This window comes from Myxine glutinosa, chromosome 4 (genome assembly GCF_964187855.1).
Source record: "Myxine glutinosa chromosome 4, kmMyxGlut1.1, whole genome shotgun sequence".
NCBI lineage: Eukaryota > Metazoa > Chordata > Myxini > Myxiniformes > Myxinidae > Myxine > Myxine glutinosa.
The window spans coordinates 61770778-61789592 of record NC_136264.1 but is presented as its reverse complement, the minus strand read 5'-3'; the positions used below and the strand labels follow the sequence as shown (position 1 = coordinate 61789592).

At 42.2% G+C, this 18815-nt stretch overlaps 3 protein-coding genes across 6 annotated transcripts in view; 1 reads left to right on the top strand and 2 right to left on the bottom strand.

Annotated features, from left to right (window-relative positions):
• COPB2 (coat protein complex I subunit beta 2) overlaps positions 1–7035 on the bottom strand; it is a gene marked incomplete at its 3' end in the record, with an annotated part of 69670 nt that extends 62635 nt beyond the window's left edge. The window contains 2 exon segments of the mRNA XM_078775792.1: positions 6717–6854; positions 6979–7035. Of these exon segments, the coding sequence (XP_078631918.1) occupies positions 6717–6854; positions 6979–6981 (141 nt within the window).
• A 573-nt stretch (positions 7036–7608) lies between these two features.
• Positions 7609–13922, top strand: LOC137424684 (transmembrane protein 107). Of its 2 annotated transcripts, none has more exons than XM_068112399.2 (5): positions 7609–7887; positions 8077–8144; positions 9353–9450; positions 11882–11978; positions 12379–13922. In XM_068112399.2, the coding sequence occupies exons 1-5, from the start codon at positions 7801–7803 to the stop codon at positions 12446–12448; spliced, it is 420 nt and encodes a 139-aa protein (XP_067968500.1). In that variant the 5' UTR covers positions 7609–7800; the 3' UTR covers positions 12449–13922. The 2 variants fall into 2 exon arrangements, with proteins under 2 accessions (XP_067968500.1, XP_078631919.1); XM_078775793.1 differs by having other exon boundaries at positions 7655–7887; positions 11678–11978; positions 12379–13056.
• UBE4B (ubiquitination factor E4B) overlaps positions 13813–18815 on the bottom strand; it is a 167722-nt gene continuing 162719 nt past the window's right edge. For all 3 annotated transcript variants that reach the window (XM_068112397.2, XM_068112398.2, XM_068112396.2), the window contains 7 exons: positions 18411–18537; positions 17835–17979; positions 16881–17015; positions 15762–15953; positions 14695–14869; positions 14429–14575; positions 13813–14218 (listed from right to left, as the gene is read on the bottom strand). In XM_068112397.2, the coding sequence (XP_067968498.2) occupies positions 14163–14218; positions 14429–14575; positions 14695–14869; positions 15762–15953; positions 16881–17015; positions 17835–17979; positions 18411–18537 (977 nt within the window). In that variant the 3' untranslated portion in view covers positions 13813–14162. The remainder of the gene's footprint in view (positions 14219–14428; positions 14576–14694; positions 14870–15761; positions 15954–16880; positions 17016–17834; positions 17980–18410; positions 18538–18815) is intronic.

The window sequence follows — 18815 nt, the reverse complement described above, 5'->3', positions numbered from 1 at the left end:
GGAAGTCAGCCAGCCATGCGTGGAGATTTCCATGGATACCAAAGGAGGAGAGTTTGGTGAGCAGAGCAGGGTGCCAGACCGTATCGAAGGCACGTGATATGTCGAGGGAGACAGCTCTAATTTCCTGTTTGGCATTGAGGACCTCCATCCATTGTTGACAGCAGAAGCAGCATGTCCAGAGTAGAGTGACCTGGTCTGAAACCAAATTGATGCTCAGAGATCAAGCCATTGGAGAAGAGGAAAGATTTCATATCCGAAGCAATGATGGATTCCATGACTTTGCTGATAATTGGGAGAAGGCTGATTGGTCTGTCGTTGCTAGGATCTGTTTTTGCACCTTTTTTGTGCAAAGCAGTGATGTTGGCTGATTTCCAAGCAGATGGCAGTTGACCTTGAGCAAAAGAGAGGGTGAAGAGAACAGAGAGAGGGTAGTCATACACATATTCATTCATACACATATTATATACACACACATATATATATATATATATTTGCGCCCGTTTTGCGTTGCGAGACCTCGTGACCATGGACCCATGCTCGGCTTATGTCACTTATGACATAGAGATGTGGCATCCGAGACCGAGACCATCACTTATGCTATGGGACAATGTGAACGTGCTGGCGGCATCCCCGAACCGGGCCAGGAGGCGAATACTGGAGGCCTGGCACACTGGCCAAACGCGGGCACCATTGACAGAGGAGACTGTGGCGTTACCACAGGCATACGGACCTCTCATGCATAAATACACCAGAGAGAAATCGATGCGTGGAGGAGGACAAAGACAAAGTGGGACATAGCCGACACAGGCAACACGGACAACAAAACACAATACACCGCTCAAACACGCACAAAACACTTGCAACATAAGCCGAGCATGGGTCCATGGTCACGAGGTCTCGCAACGCAGCTTTGTGATTGGTTGATAGAATAGGCCCACCCCTCCCCCCAGATATATCTGGGAGGAGGTGAACAAGGGAACTTCTCTTGATGAAGGCTAGTGGAGGCTCGGCGCACGCCGGGTTGCTGGCCGAAAAGTTGAGTTTTTAAAGACAAAGCTATAGGTTGGAGAACGGAAAAATGGATATCGTGGATATATATATATTAGCAGAAGTACCCGGCATTGCCGGGCGGGGGAGGGGAGGGGATCGGGGGCGGGAGGGGATGGGGGGGGGGGGGGCGGTGAGCGAGCCCCTTGGCAAAGCGAGCGATTTTTTTTTTTCATGGCGTCATAGCGTCATAGCGATTCATAGCGATTTTTCTTTCATAGCGTTATAGCGATTTTTTTTTTCATAGCGTCATAGCGTTTCATCGCGATTTTTTTTTCATAGTGTCATAGCGTCATATCGTTCATAGCGTCATCACTCTGAGCGAATCAGCGCCCACCTACTCTGATTCCGTGCGCTGAAATGCGCTGAGGTAAATATGAATAAAAAACAAGGATCGTCAAATATTTTGAGTTCGGCCATGTTCGTCCCACGCTCAATGGCCATGTCTTTGTCAAATATCAAGCACGTAAGCCTCTCCGTTTAGGAGTCTATCGGTAACATTACACACACAGTGTTTTATATATATATATATATATATATATATATATTGTTGCGAATATGGAATTTGGCCTCCATATCCGCTTGTAAATATTCCCCTATTTTCCCCAATACTCCCCAACTATCCCCAATCCCCCATTCCCTAGTCCCATTGTCTGTAAACAACAATCAGTAGAGCCGACCTTCCCCTTATTCCCCCATTAAATGTCGTGCCCAGGTCCACCGCACCACACGTAGACAACTTTCGGACATCTTGCTAGTTATTCTTAGTCTATGTCAGTTAAGGCCTCGTTTCCATTAATTATGACTCTTCGTTGCACCAGAATGTGATTATATGGCATCAGTAGTGAGTTTAGGACCTTTCCCATACCTCCTTCCATCTTCTTCCCCAACAATTACAACAACAACAGAGGAGATGGCGGCGGCGCGGGGGAGGATGCGTCCTCACACCGGCTCGATTAGCGCCATTGACCACGCGCTCCACGGGGTTACCACGGAGGGGCTGGCTGTCAGCTCCTCCTCAAGGGCGGAGCCTGGTAACCCCCCGCACCCAATCAGAAGGGCGGACCGATTCCATCTGGGGCGGCGCTAGCGAGCCGAGGGCGTGTCACTCCCCGCCGGATATACGCGGCCCCGCGCCGGATGTGAAGAGAGATGCGCCCCCAGCTGGAGAAAGAGGTACCTGCGAGCGCTGAGTCAGATGCGCCCCGCCTGAGAAAGAACGTTGCCTGCGATCGCTGAGAGAGAAAGACCCGCCTGAGAAAGAACGTCCCCTCTGAGCGCTGTGACCTCCCCGCATCTTTGGACCGGACCGTACCCTGCTTTGAGCCAAGAGTGCACCTTGAGCCATCGACTGCCTGCCTTTCCTGCCATCAACCCCCGTGTGAGTCAGCCTTGTCCCGTTTACCTGTCGTCTGTCCGGGGTTAAGATAAGCCTGTGTCTAAGTGCCTGTCTTTCTGTGCTTTACCTCTAGCCCCTGTAATCTAACCTTTTCCTTACGAATATAATTGAGAATCGAAACATTGGTGTCTGTCATTATAACCCAGCCGGGTGTCTTCTTTTTCCTTATTGATCCAGCGTAGCGCGGCTCCGTCAACGTCGAGTATAATCGGTAACTTGTGCAGACGTGGTCATACCAAAACCGCTCGGTAAACTAACATCTAAGCCACGTCTGTAACAATATATATATATATATATAATATATATATATATATATATATATATATATATATATATATATATATATATATATATATATATATATATATATATATATATGTAGATAGATATATATATATATATATATATATATATATATATATTTATATATATATGTAGATAGATATATATATATATATATATATATATATATATATATATATGTAGATAGATAGATAGATATATATATATATATATATATATATATATATATATATGTAGATAGATAGATAGATAGATAGATATATATATATATATATATATATATATATATATATATATATATATATATATATATATATATATATATATATATATTGAAGGAGCCGAGCTCCAACGCGAGTTGAAAGAATTGACGCGATCAAAGATGGAAATTCGTCCGAGTAGGTTTAATAAATGTATCACACTCGGGTACTCTACCAAAAGCCGTTTATCGGGCAGCAATATATATACACATTTATGTCGGGAAGTTTGCCCGGCAAAAGCTATACCGGGCATGCCCGGGTATCAAGGGCGAGCCTTGGAAAGGCGAGTCTGGACCTGCCGGGCGTGTTTGGCTGCGGCCTGGCAAGTCGAGGTTGGGGCGGGCCCGGGCGCTCTGACGAGCCCTGGAAAGGCGATAGCGGGCATGCCCGGACGCTCTGGGCGAGCCCTGGAAAGGCGATAGCGGGCATGCCCGGACGCTCTGGGCGAGCCCTGGAAAGGCGAGAGCGGGCATGCCCGGGAAAGACGAGACCGGGCATGCCCGGGAGGTTCGGGCGTGCCCGGAACAGTGAGTCCGGGCATGCCCGGGAGAGGCGCGTCTGGCCGTGTTCTGGCCGGTGGTGCAAGGCGATTGTGTGCATCCAGCGGTAACCGCTACAATATATAGATATATATATATATATATATATATGTATATATATATATATATATATATATATATATATAAAAAATATATATATATATAATATATATATATATATATATATATATATATATAAATACATTGTTACGGTTCTCTCACCGGCTTCTCCCCTTATCAAGGGGGGATTAATCACCTTGTCTTTACTGGCCTGGCGCGAACCGAGACCTATTACGTCCCTTCCGGACAGCGCCAAATAGGGTTTCGGGACCAAATTCTCGCTCGTACCTAAGTACTCGCGCTGCCCTGAAAGCGAGGAAACAAGCCTCGCACGAACCACGTGAGGTTGGAATACGCCGATCGGTTTGCGTACACGTGATCCGCGCAGTTATAATTAATGGCCCCGATTTAAGCGATCTTGTTCGTGCCACGCTTAGTCAATGGAGAAATCACGGGAACGATCGAATTCAGAAGAAAGGAAGAACAGATTGATTTAATGATTATCACACGTATATACAGTTCAGGACGAAGAGACACAGAGAAATCCTTATACAGTCTTAATTATCCCAGAGACAACAGGCCCATCTCACACACTCACACGGGGTATTGCAGATGGGCAGGTGTTCCCCAGCGCGTCCAAGGATGGTTCTCGTCCGGCTCTCCACAGTCCCCGGCACGTCCGCGAAGATGGAGGTAGGCGAAGACAAGGCCACGCAGCGCGTCTCTCGAGCAAAGGCGATATATCGGGGCGAACGGTCGGGAGGACTTTTATGGCAAAGGGCGGGATGGCTTTTACGGCAAAGGGCGGTTTCTCAGCCTCGTTCACTCGTTTGGCTGGAATGCGCAAGTTCGTTATAAACGTGCCTGGCTGCGCCCGCATATCTCTAGTGACCAACTTTTCTTCCTCAATTCACTGGGTGTTGGTTAGCACGTGCCTTCTTATGCGATAGTCAAGTTCATCAAGCGGTACAATGCGAGTTCTCTCATTAAGTCCCCTTATCGCAAGCTCCGTGACACAAGTCCTCCCTCTCCTCTGCAAGTCCTCTTGAGGGCTTTGCACATCGGGTTATATAGGCACGCCCCGCAACCCTTCTGGAACTCACCAGACTCTTCTCACCACGCCCTCTGACGCCACCACCTCTGAGCTCTGATTGGCAGCTCATTCTTACCGTCATCGCCTCTGCCGCTCCGACCTCAACGCCGCCCCCACATTTTTAGGCCTACCTCGTGTTAACTCGACTAGTGAGCAAGCAAAGGGCAGCGAAATGGATCGCGCCTGTAGAGGTAGAATGGTTTGCAGAAGTGGGGCTTATTCTCCTGTCTTTACACAATGCAGAATTAACACTGGAAAGGGCCTACTCTCACACATACTAAGACATAACTATACTACAAATGAGGCTACATGTTGCTCATGTGACTATCTATGGGGGGCAACCTTTAACCTTTATTGAGCTCACTTTACACATCTCAAAACCGTAGCTATATATTATACGCATATTGTATTGTATACACATATAATATATTTCACACACAGTACAGTACAACTAAGGGCCTCTGGTTCAGATGGATAGACTCGTGCTGCAAACCATTCGTTTTAAAAGGGTTGTGTAATATTACACACATTAAAAAAAACATTATCCAAGACTCATAGAGCAGCTTGTACATGCACTGCAAGGGCATATCATATATGATATGTGCATGTCTAGAATACTGGGTACAATTTTACACAGATGAAATAAAATGCCCTCAATTAAAAAAAAAATGAATGAATGAAAAGACACCTATGGTTTTATGTTGTAGCAAGTAGTCTTGAGGAACTGCAAAAACCTGATTTTCACATTATATCGTGCACGTAGATTTGTGAAGGTTGAGTAAACAAGACAAAAAAAGGCATATTTTCGAAATAAAATGTTACATTCTCACTATGTCAATTTTTATTTCATTCTCTTTCAATAAAAAATATGCATTGATGATTAAAATTGCAATTAACTGGAATGTTTGATGTCCAGTATGTATCCTGGTGTTGTTTTTTTACATTTTCTAAAATTCCTTGAAACGTGCAATGCGCGGCAAAATATGCAATTCGTGCATAACGCTTGGTGTCCACCAAATTCACAATAATTGTGGTCAGTTTAATTTTCAAATCACGAAGGACTCGTGAAATGAACTTGGTGTGTAGGTTAAGAAATACCTCAAGAAGAATGCCCTTGATGCTTATTCAATCGATCAGAACATTAATTTCTTTCGCGATAATCTTGTATTTTTTTTTCGTGTCTGCCCCGTTATGCACGAATCACATCCCAGCAAAAGTGAAAAGAAACCCGCATCGCTCTAAACTTGATCATTGTAACGCGGGACCCGTTTGTTGTTATAGCAAAGCAGTCACTCGCTGGCAGACGACCACGCGTTTACGGATGACGTCAGAACTTGTTTTCGTGTCTGTGTCCTCCGGTGCTGCGTTATGCACGAATCCAGTTTGCGAAGTGCACTCTCGTTTTCATTTTGGTGAAAACGAAGGATGTAGCAGGTCTGATGCTTCAAACTCGGATACTCCAATTTATACAAAACAACATAATACAGCATACTTATCGTTTCCTGAAACTTTATTTTTCCACTCAGATGTAACACTTGGTGTACCCAGTATTGTAGCCATGCACATGTACACGAGACCAGGCAGGTATTTGCTTGCTTTGGTTCCAAATACAACAGTTTATGCCACCACTAACGACAGTTTATGACATTTATGTGTTAAAACAATTCCGAAAGTTTATGACAATTCCGAAAATGTGTTAAAAGGAGAGGAAGCGAATCTCAAAGTTATTGGTAGATTGACAAGACCCCTTTACTCATGCACAAGTTATGACATCAAATGGTAATAACGATGCTTTCCTTCATGACATGGAGCCCTGCGTCTAACAAGACGTGGCACAGTGAATATACAGTGTCGTACTTACCTTTGAGCGCTCTAATCCGGGTCAAATTTTCAACGTAAATTTAACAATCAATCAATCGAAACAATTTGGCCTCGTCTTGTTACATTAGCCTCAAAATAAGTACTGTACGTACAACACGACAATGAAAGACAAACCGTCAAGGGCTGCAGAGTACCTGTGTCTCGTGGTTCCACACACACACGCTACCGTTGTACAGACTTGCGAGCATCCATGGCTCACTCTGGTGCAAGTCCACACATTTGACCCTGTCCGAGCGGGCGGTCAGCTTGCGCTTGATTTCAAGGCGGAGAGGCTGAAAGTGCCATGTTCAGAGAGAATTACTCCATGGTAAAGTTGGCGTAAAATCATCGTTAAAAACAAGGCAAGTCTTTGAATAAAATCACCCAAGAACTCAAAAGAGCGAATCGTCAACTTACCATGACTCCAACACCGTGTTGGCCCTTTTGACGTGGAACCGGCTATTTACTATCGCGAGATTTGCTACGGATATTTAAAACCTCATCGTAAAAGCTTGTGAGACTTAATCTTTTATTAACAGTAAATTTTAATGATTTTTTTTAACATTCAAAAATTATATTAGTAGTAATAAAAACAAAACGAGCTGGATTAGTTTACAGTTTACACCATATTACATTTTATTGTCATACAGTTGCCTATACACCGCCCAGAAACGTTTTTACATTCACTGCCCAAAACTTCATAAAATCCAGTTTACACCATTATACATTTTATGGTCATACAGTTGCCTATACACCGCCCAGAAACGTTTTTACATTCACTGTCCAAAACTTCATAAAATCCTCTCCAAAGACGAGCCAAAAGTAAATCCGAAGATCAAGAACTCGTCATTATATGTAATATATTACGTTCCGTTGAATTTCCTTCATTGTTCAGATTTTTTTTTTTGGTGCGTCTTGTACCATGAAGTAAATCTGTACGTTTAATTTTCTTTTACAAAACATCGCAATATATCTACTTGATAAGTTAAAAATAAAAACACCATGACAAAAAAAATATCAATATATCACGTGATTTCACGCCAAAGCGTTCGGGTAATCTCGCGATATTTCATAGACGCTTTCAGCCTAGCAACGAGTTTCCGACGAGAATATTTAATTTTTTTTTAAACAGCGAGATATCGAACGTCATGTAGCCATCAGATAGAACTACGGTACTTATATGTTTTTAACATTTTAAAAAGTATATTTTTTGTATTTTAGCAAATTCATATTTCAATAATGCAGGCTGTTCGGAAGCTTTTTGCGATCCGCTTTCTGAGCCTCACAGCACACTTGATAATCCTGATCTTGATCCTCTGGGCGAAGGTAACAATTTTTTGGTGTCACAATGTGAATCTTTTCCAAAGGGTTAGGGTCTAACACCTTATAACCACTATTTCAGAAATATTTGGGCGCTACAACTTTGCAGATAAAAGACTCAAGATGGTGGGGTTTGGATGCTCCTTGAGATTGGTGTCGGTTTCACAGGATCGACTCATTTTCTTTTTGTTGCAGGAAGAAACAGCGTTCACCTGTTTACCTTACGTCGACGCTGAGGTAGAATTAAAAGCACAGAACATCAAGTGAGTGAAACATATTTCGTATGTACAGTACAGTTACTCGCACTGTTAACCACTCAGATATGTAAAAGATAAGTAGGCAATCCTGTGCACAAATGTATCACGAAGTGCTTATTGTGCCGAAGTTAACTGTTAAGAATAAGGGTGTAGTACTGGTGAACAGGTGATTTTTATTTTTATTTTTTAGCTGAACAGTTTCCTTATAGTCTTATAAACAAGAATCTACTACGTATGCTATTAGAGGTCATAGAAGTACCCCTAATTATTGAAAAATTCAAATTTCAATTCAATTCAATATAATATTTTGCTTGAAATTTGTTATAACTTGGGAAATGCATCATTCTTTTGGGCTGAAATTGGGACAGGATATTCAGAATATCACTTCCTTTAAAATGATGAAGGCTTTCGTTTATAGGAGTAGCCATTGTGGATTTATTGAAGGACAACCAAGTTTTATCTGGTAATTGGCATAATTAGCTAATTAGTGAACATTTGACATAATTTCACAAAATCCTCTCATCAGGTAGTAAAGTAACACATGTATAATACATGTACCAAGTTTTGTGTGAAAAGAATGATAGGTGACATAGAAGATAGAAGTAGAAATGTGTTTTGTTTTTCCTTGTTTTTTATTGACGGTCTAATTTATGCAAATTATATGCATGTAATATGACAAAGAAGCGTTGAAAATGGTCTGAGTTAAAGCCAAGATTATATCTTTCAAGAAAAACTGAAAATTAGATATTAACTTGACTTTGTTTTTGTGTAAAGGCCTCTCAAAGGTACCTATGTAGTTTTCTCAATTTTTCACCAGTACTACACCCTTAAGCCAAGGTAACATACGACCACCTGACCTCGAAAACAAGGTTGCTAGTAAGCAAGAGGATCCTTTTTCACACTTTGTTTTTGAGATGGAGATTGGCTGATAGCAAGAGGGGTTGAGAAAGGGAAAGGAGACGATCGATGGGATGTTTATGCCGAGATATCTTTACCAACTGAGGTTGGAGGTGCAAGGGGAAATGGCCTTGGTATTTGTGCACCTGGAGATGGTCTATGAGGCATGACACTCCCGAGAGAGATGGAAGCCAAAGTTAGGTTGGCGGACGTACAATGGAACTAAAGCATAAACAGATGCACAATTCAATTTGCTACGCCAAAGTGTCGGTCGGTGCTTCTGTCGTGCAGCAAGTTACCCTGACATCTCCCACCAGGCTCACAGTGGCTCTGTCTCTCTCACTCGGGCTGCTGGGATTCGAGATCATTGGATTTTTCAGCATTTCCTTGCTGAACGCAACACAGAGCCTCTTTTGTATCCTTTAACGTACCCATCAAGAGGTACGAGTAAAATGCTCGAATAAATTTCCACTGGTTACAAAACGGATACATTACATTGATAAGCTTCATCAATTATACGTGGGCATTCAAATCACTGCACTTTGCATTATGAAGTAATGTACCCACACGAAGGTGGATACATCGAGACCTGGGAGGGCTCCGTTTCACCTTCTGAAATCCACATTTGGAGAGAATGACCAACGACCAACGACACACACACACATGACACACACACACCTCTTAGCAATAGATAGGAAAAAACTGATTTCTCTCATGGCCCCAGAACCCCAAAAACCAACTATAAAGTATTTGAAAATGCAAAGCCCGTCCGCATCCTTTTGTATTCAGACGTATTCCTCTTCTCCGACATGCTCAAAATAACGAAAACAGTTTAAAAAAAAAATACAAAATGAAAATTGATGATTTTATGCAACCTTAACCATTTGATCTAAGAAACAACAAAAACAGGCATTTTAAGGCCATTTTCCCTGCAAGAGCGGGGGTTAGCCTTGCGGTCCCCATGACAATGTTCTCCACTTTGCCCTATTTTCTGCATCTCCCCTTGTAACCTTGTAACATAACCCCCTTGCCCGCATTTCTTCTTCGACCATCTTTGGCCAAGTCTTTCTCGGTCTTCCCCGTCCTCTACTTCCTTCTACATTCATTTCCATCACTCTTCTCAACCAGTCACTTTCATGCTTCCTCAACACATGACCAAACCATCTCAACCTGTTTCTCTTCACAGCATCCATCACAGGCTCTATTCCCATCATCTTTCGCAATTCATTATTTGTCTTCCTCTCTCTCAATGATACTCCACACATCCACCGAACCATTCGCATTTTCAACCCTTTCCAGCCTTTGTTGCTGCTCTACGTTCATTACCCATGTCTCACTCCCATAAATCATAACACTTCTCACACATGCAGCATACACCTTTCCCTTCAGCTTCAATGACACTCCCCTCCTCGTCAGCACGCCACGCAGTTCCCGAAACTTCTTCCATGCACACCTCACTCGAGCAACCGTTGCAGAGTCTGATCCACCTTCTCCATTCAGCATGTCTCCAAGGTAACAAAATGTTTTCACACCTTCCAGCTTCACGCCATCTCCAAGATCCAACTCAACATTTCCTCCATCTGCAGCTCCCTCTGTGCACACCTTACACTTGAATGTAGCTGCCACACTGGTTAATGACCCTCTCAAACCACTACATTTTTGATGAACCCACTCAGCGCACATTGTACATTGAATGGAATTCACTCCGACACCCTTCCTGCACACAGCACACGGCCACTTCCCAGTTCTTTCCACCTCACCACATGCTTTACCACTTGCCATCACCTTCGTTTTTCCGATATTCACCTTCAGACCGTTTGTCTCCATACATTCCTTCCACTTGTTCATCTTCTCCTTCAGTCCATCCATACTTTCTGCAATCAACACCAGATCATCTGCATACAACAACTCCCACGGTAGACCCTCCTTTACGTTCTGAGCCAGCACCTCCATCACAGCTACAAATAGTAGTGGACTTAGTACCGACCCTTGATGCACTCCCACCTTCACCTCAAACTCACCACTGTTCCCGTCCTTCGTCCTAAGTTCCCGTTTGATCTCAGAAAAACAAACAAACAAAAAAATCGACTCTTCCCACCCGGTTGACCACCTTGGTCCTCGGTTTTTGTTTTTAATGCCGTCAACAAACTTACATCACGTACATCACGGGTGATGAAGGTTGTGGTCAAGTTACTTCAAAAGTGTGTGTGTAGTTTCAGAAAAAAAGCTAATTCCCATTTTCTTGGTGGAGAGGGGACGGTTGGGGGGTTCAAACCTTGACCATTTTGACCCCTCCATGGACCCGCACAGAGAAGAAATCGCAAGTGCTTACAGACTGATGCACCATCCACCATAAGCTTCCCAGAACCAAGTTACAGTTGACCTAAAAATTACGTTTTTCATGCTGCCAACCATTCTCAATGCATGTTGGAATTTTTTTTTTTTTTAATACCCCCAAAATTGGCTGTCATTTTTATCTTCAGTTCACTCCAACCACACACACAACTACACCCAGTCTCATGCATAAAGCAACAAAAATGACGGTGGGATTCACCATCTGCTTTATTGCAGTCTTATAATGCCCCCTCTACCTTGGGAGGATACTTAACTACCACATGATGCCTGCACACTCCCGGATGAAGACCAAGTGGTTGAAATGTCAAAATGTAGCCTTGCCTGCTCCCCGGCCTCAACGTGCCGCTGGCCCATCGTGCACCTTCTCATACAAACAGTGGAGCATTGTTCTATCCTTTCAATTTGGAAAAGCAATAGGATGGAATCCTTTTGGATGTTAGATGGAAAATGTTATTTTTCTAAACCAATTGCTCTTACCTTGACCTCCCAAGCTATCACCTTGCATGTTATTGCCACCACAACATTAACATTCTTCCTGTTCGATCAACCTGAATGCAACCTCCTCTGGTGGCTGTTTGGTTTCTGCAGGTAATTTTTCGTTTGGCCTTTTTATGTTCTCATCTGAACCCCAGGTTCATGATGTAGGGAATCCAGGTTCGAATCTCATATGCCATGTTTGTCAATTGATTACTAATGTCCTACAATTCCTGTAAAAGTAGAGTCTGTCTGTCTTTGTCATGCATTCAATCTATGTACAAACGCCTCGAAAATAAATAATAGCCAACCAACTGGAATACAACTACATGGAAGCCCCACAAAAAGAGAAGCTTTCAGTGTCTTCTGCTGGAAATATATTTGCATAATCTTTAAACCCCCAAAAATATAATTGCAAGCATTGCCAAGGATTGAATGAAATACGTTGGAACAATAGAGAAGTACATCGGCATTATATAATATCATTTTTCTCTTCTTTCACTTTCTGTCGCAGCATACCACCGGCAATAAGTGAGCTCGCAATCATGGTCGCTGTCCTGGCCTTCAACCAAAAGCCATTCTGAGAGAGATTCTGCAGCTACACCATCAAGACAACTGCCAAAGACTTGCAACACAAGCCATGTTCCAAAGCCTGCACGACATTAAAAAGGCAGATGTGGATCTTATGCCAAAAGCAGCGGCCTCAAAGTTATCGGAAAGTGAACGTGCCATGTTCTTCTTGTCAACCCCGAGTTCAAGTTTGAAGACTACCTTATTTAACCCTAACTGCACTGGGAGATTTCAAATTCTCCTTTCATAACTTCCCCCTTCCTCTCCTAGTCTTGCACACGTTTTGATACCAAATTGGAGTTACCGCTCAGATGTCACATGACAATTAATAGTCACATGTCCTACTAAAACTGCAATTGTTGCATATGTGTATGTAGGACACAGACATGTCGATAAGTTTTACATGTACTAGGGCATTGCTGGTGTAAAATAATTGTCCAATAATTTATTCTGATTATTTTAGCTTATTGCCTTAAACAAACTGCATGAAAATGGAAACAATAGAACACATAAGAAATGAAAAAACTTTTCAAAAAGTATAGAAATCAGAAAAATGTTACAATGACTAGATTCCCATGATAAATTGTGAAATAAAAATCCCCGAGTTAGGGAAATGAAATAATGTTGGGGATATTCCTGCAAATTTAATAGGGCAAAATGGAGAAGATAGTCATGGGGCCCACTCTAGCAGGGAAAATGGCCTTAAAATGCCTGTTGTTGTATATTCCTGCAAATTACTTTACATAAGGTTATGTTGACTTCACATTTGCTCAATAGTGAAATCTAGGCTTTCAGGATTACAACAGTGCCTGAGCATCGATTTCCAGCTTGAGAAACATTTTTACATCATACTTTTCATGTAATCGGATGTATTCAATGACCATAATTGTAGATGTCTCTGAAAAATGGATAAAACTAGCATATTGCATCATTAATTAGATAATAATTAAAAAATTAACATATGAACGTGTTCTTTACATGATAATCTAATGTGCATGCAAATTTTCATGTTCATAGGACAATTTCAAGTTCATAAGGCATAGCTGGTCCCTCTACCCCCAGTCAGGGAGATCTCAAAATCTCCCAGTTCAGTTAGGGTTAAAAACGGCCAAAAATTCACATATTTAAATAAATGAAACATTTGTTATGGCCAAATTTAACAGACTGCACGTTGAGGTGGTTATGCTCCAACTTCTCACAAAATCTTTGATTATTAAGTTGCAAAGCTAGTCAACACATTATTCCTGCATCTTCCTATTCCAGCCAGGATGAGGCATTGTATGATGACTGCTTGTTGTGCCCACAAAGTGAACACAAAGGAGGGATAAAGCTGCCTGCTGTGCAATCAGATGGAAAAAAGAGGAAGAAAACAGACCGATAAGTGGTAGCGTCAAAAGGTTTAATCCTTTACCAGCGTGTTCCATGACCCTGAAAACGAGAATGCAATTACAACTGCACGTCAAATAAAATGTCTGTCCTCTTCTCCAACAGCAGTTTATTGTGTTCAACACAGCAGCAAACTTTGCAGTACATCTGGAAAGACGACTGCATTAATCGCAGAAAAAAAAGTGTCGATTTAAGTTTTCCTGGGGAGAAAGAAAAAGAGTTGAGCTCATCAGGACCAGGCATAATCGCCCGAAAACAAACTGCTCACATAACATAAAAATAGTTAAGACATATGTTGCACTGATTTTCTACATTTCCTTGTAAAAATAAGCAGTTCTTCTGTCATTTGCAGTGTTTCTGTTTCATCCAAGTGTTGATTCGTTTCTTTAGCTCGGTTTCTGTGAGAAAGGAGTTTTGATATTTATTGGCAAGTGTCAACTTAGCAAGGATGAACACAAGGTTAAAATAAAACTCCTCATGATAAAAGAAATAATCCAAAAGCTAAAACACTTGAGCAGAAAAGACGAGACATCACCAGGCCACAAATAACATCAAACTGCAGAGCAAGAAAACTTTCCCTTTAAATGTCCCCGCTCGGTCAAACGTACCTGGAGTGAGCATACTCTCATCCAGTGGCTGTCGGTTGAATGGGTCTGTGTGCGCATTTAGCAGGTGCCGAATTATTATGGGCCTGTCCATGACTTTCCCGCTGGGTAAACGGACAGGGTCCATCATCAATGTGTCCATCAAGGGATCTATGTGAGATGAGCACGGGGACCAAAATCTTCATCATGGGAGCCACAAACAATACATCGACACCGCATCGACACCCATCCAGAACCAAATGCACCCATCGTTTCTTTTGGCGACTCACCACGGAATTCCTCTGGGGCGTCGCTGTAATCCTCCTCCGCCTGGGCGATACGCCGCACACTCTCTTCGACACGCTCTGCCAGCAGGTGGAAGCGCTCGATCGCGATGCTAGTCTTAATTCCCGATTTCTGTAACTTACCTGCTGCGTCATCAAACAGCTCTTTGTGGTATGAGCGCTGAAAAATGCAAGCAAACACGATGAGTTTTCATGCCAGCTGTTCCCTACAGCACAGCTGCCAACAAGTCCACTCTCCCCAGCAGAAACCATAATTAATAAGAAAACATCCAATAACAAAAAATAAGTAAGCATGAAAGAAGACAAAACGAAAAAAAAACAATATGTTGTGCATAGCACGATACTTGTGAAATCCCGAAAATAAGTTGTTGACCTTTATACCTCAAAAATAATTGGTGGTTGAATTGAGTGACTTCATATGCAAATCCTGTTCAAATTTCAAAAGTCAATTGGATGAAAATTGACCATTTTAAAATTTGCACCCAAGTTGACCTTTGGCCTATGTTGACCTCAATAATAATTGGTGGTTGAATTCAGCCACCTGATATGCAAATCCTCTTCAAATTTCAAGTCAATCAGATGAAAATTGATGATTTTAGAAATTTGACAAAGTTGTTGATCTTTGGCCTATTATGTTTTTGACCAATTCTCCTTAAAAATCAACCGATTTGTGAAGTTTTGTGAATATTGGTTTAAAATTGTGACCTGTAGGCAAATGACATATAGACAAACAGACAGACAGAATAACGCACACGACTAACCAATATACTTGAAAAATCTTCGAATTTCGCAAGTGATAATCACTGAAGATCAAATTGGCAGCCAGATTGAAGGAAAATAAAGGATAGCCTTGCTCGAACAAATTTGGGAGGTGAAGGAGAAAATTCAAGCGGATTAACACACTGATATGTTGAGTTTATGAACACAGTAGTTTGTGTTCCATAATGATCTGATGAGGACGTAAATGCATGTACCCAAAGGATCAATGAAAAAAAACAGAGCACAGAAATTTGTTGCACTTTTAGAGAAAGTGATTTTGCATCCTTCCCAACCTGGTCATTGGCTAAGGCCTGTTCAAAGTCTGGGCAGTCCAGGTGCAGGTATATATCTGTGAGCTGGTCGAGTAGCCGGCGTGGGTCAAAGCCGTATTTTTCAGGGTTCTCGACTTTGAGATCGCGGCATTTAGGACCACAAAGCTGCTGCAGATTGAAGTTCAGCATCGCTGCCAAACGATCACCAAGCTCCTGTTGGCCAGTGCACGTGATGAATGCAAAGCTTGTCAAGAACTCCAAAATAAAATAGAAACGTACGAGATAATCTAAAGTATTCGCAAAGACAAAAACATATCAAGAAAGACTGATGCGCAGAAAGTCTGCAAATAATCTCATTTGTATTCTTTAGCATCCTCCATTCACGCCGTATGGAACCATCTTCCTTGTCATAACACGCATTACTATCTCCCAAACCTCAAAATGTACATTTACCTTTCCTCGGCTGCACATTTTCTCTGCATTGTTAGTCATATTTGCACTTTTGAAAATGTCTGTCACGCAGTGTTGTTAACAAGCTTGTTGGGAGAAAAGTTCCTATCATTTGCTCGAAGGCTTTTCAAACCTCTTTCAACCCTGGAAAAATGAATGAATGAATGAAATGAATGATCGTTTTAAGGCCATTTTCCCCGCTAGAGCGGGGGTTAGCCTTGCGGGCCCCATGACAATCATGGTTCCCCGTTTGAGGCAATGTTTTTATGGCTGGATGCCCTTCCTGACGCCAACCCTTGGTCGCCTCTTATGATGCGCAGGGATACGGTGTACCTATTCCGGGGTACACACCGTGGAACAACCCTGGAAGATTGTTGAAATTAAATGAAAGTAAAATTGCAGAATACTCTGCCTGATCATGACTTTTCAATTCATTACCTGATGTGAAACGTCACATTCAAATACACCATTAAGCAAAATTGAAAGAAAGTAAATTTTTATGGAGGAAGGAAAAATCATGCCTGCCTTCACGTAAAATCGTGAAATTCAGTGAAGTTGATTTTTCTGCTTCATACTGCATTTTCATGAATGGACATAAAATTAAAAAAGTCAATAATGATAACTTAACAGGAAAGACATGACTAACATTTAAACAAAAGCACTCGATATTGCCAGTTCACAAACACTCACAGGCCGCATGAAAGGCTGTTGGACCTGCTTCGTGAGGTAATGGAACATATCCAGAGTTTCCATGGCCAGCATCAAGTAGGACCTGCACTGACGCTCGTCTTGACTCAGCTGGCTGGTGCGACTCTGTTGCTGCTCCTAGAAAGAAAAATAAATAGTCCCGTGGGGGACTGACAGTTATTTCCCCACCGTTTCTGAGAATATTTTAAAATATATTATCTGAATTTGAGATGAACCCCCCCCCCCCCCCCCCCTCATTTCAGCCTCTTATAGGGGGTGAATCCGGATGGGGAGCACACCCCCATAAGACCTTACACTGTTCTGATGTATTGTACCAAATGTGGTCCATATGTCATGTAGTTTGTGAGGAAAATATGTTTTAGTGAATATGAGGGATTAGGGGAGGGAGCCCATGGCTCCCTTTCCAGGGGAGATACAGCCAAGGGGAGCACAACTTAAGGTTAGGGTATGTTCCAGATGCCTTGTGGCAAAGTTTGGTCTGGATCTGTCTGGCGGTTTCTGACAAGATTTTTGAACGAAATACCAATATTTGGGGCAAATCCCCCCCCCCCCCCCCCCCCCTTTCAACTCCTCCATAGAGGGCATATCCAGATTTGGAGCACAACCTCATGATACCTTGCTCCTGATGCATCGTACCAAATTTGGTCCATATGAGTCAGGTAGTTTATGATGATTACTTTTTTTATTATTAAAATGGTAACGCAAGTATGTACAGACGGCCGGACACTGGGACTCACTCTATGAGGTTATTTCGGAGAAATAACCTAACAAGGTGATATTTTCGGAAATTACATGTCGGTACACCTCAGCTTGCTTCATTACATTCATCAAAACGGTATTTCGAAGAATAAAAACTTCACAAGCTTCAGAGAAGGCACGTCACACACATGGGAATATGCCAAGTGAAACAGAACCATGTTGGGCAGCGATGCAAACCTGCGCAAGTCTGTCCCAGGTGTCTTTGTTCTTCATCTCCTCCTGAATTTCATGGATGCGTTTCAACGAATCAAGACTTTCATCAAGCAAGAACGTAGTGTCATTGATGAGCATGTTGATGAAGCGCACAAACTGCTTCCCTGTGCTGTGTGGCATCATAAGATAATCAAAAGCATTCCCACTGAGCCCAAGCTTTGCTGCTCATAAATTTACCCAGATGGAATCATCTATATTCAATTGAAAGATGTGTGGTATAAGAAAGGTGCTATTGGACTATTTAACAAGCACCAAGACTTCAGTGGGGATTTTGGAGGGTGGGGAGCAGTTATGGAGGGAATGTAGGTGGGGGGGGGGGGGGGGGGTAAGGGGGAGCTTGGGGATATTTATTTGCACATTAAAATGTTTCAAATGAGCTATTCAAATTAAATATCCCCTTAACAGGCCCAGTTTACAATGTCATGACATCAGTGGAGGAGGGAGGGGAATTTTCAAGCAATTTCGGTGGCAATAAAAAAAAAATGTAAATCAACCAATTGCAAGTCTGGCACACCCATGCGCTTTCTACTTCAAACTCACTTGAACTCCTCTAGGAACGTTGCGTTATGTTCAGAGTGCCTCCAGAGGCTCTTGAAAATGGCACTGATGTGGTAGCGGATTGTAAACTTGTCATAAAACTCGCTGCTTGCCCCAGTCTGCTCCACATCTTTAATGGCATAGGTGATGGGTGGTTAGTACAATCAGCTGTGTTGTAACAAAACCAAAAAATATTTTAACGGAAGCAACAGTGCCCTAACATTATATAGTATAATGCATGAAAATGGGGGTGGGAAAAAGGTTACCATACCAAGGTTAAAAAAATTAAAAAATTGATCACGGTACCAATAAATACCTAGGTAAATGTGATTTGGTGGATACAAAAGTATTTTCTGAGTATGACAGCTCTATACTTAAAATCTTATTCATGTGGTTTACCAAATTGCG

What these genes read in the sequence shown, in the direction of transcription:
- LOC137424684 (XM_078775793.1), top strand. Translation starts at nt 7,801, where the DNA reads ATGCAGGCTGTTCGGAAGCTTTTTGCGATCCGCTTTCTGAGCCTCACA. An exon ending in TTAAAAGCACAGAACATCAA is followed by an intron (nt 8,145 to 9,352) that starts GTGAGTGAAACA and finishes ATCTCCCACCAG; the next exon opens with GCTCACAGTGGCTCTGTCTC. An exon ending in TGGCTGTTTGGTTTCTGCAG is followed by an intron (nt 11,979 to 12,378) that starts GTAATTTTTCGT and finishes TTTCTGTCGCAG; the next exon opens with CATACCACCGGCAATAAGTG.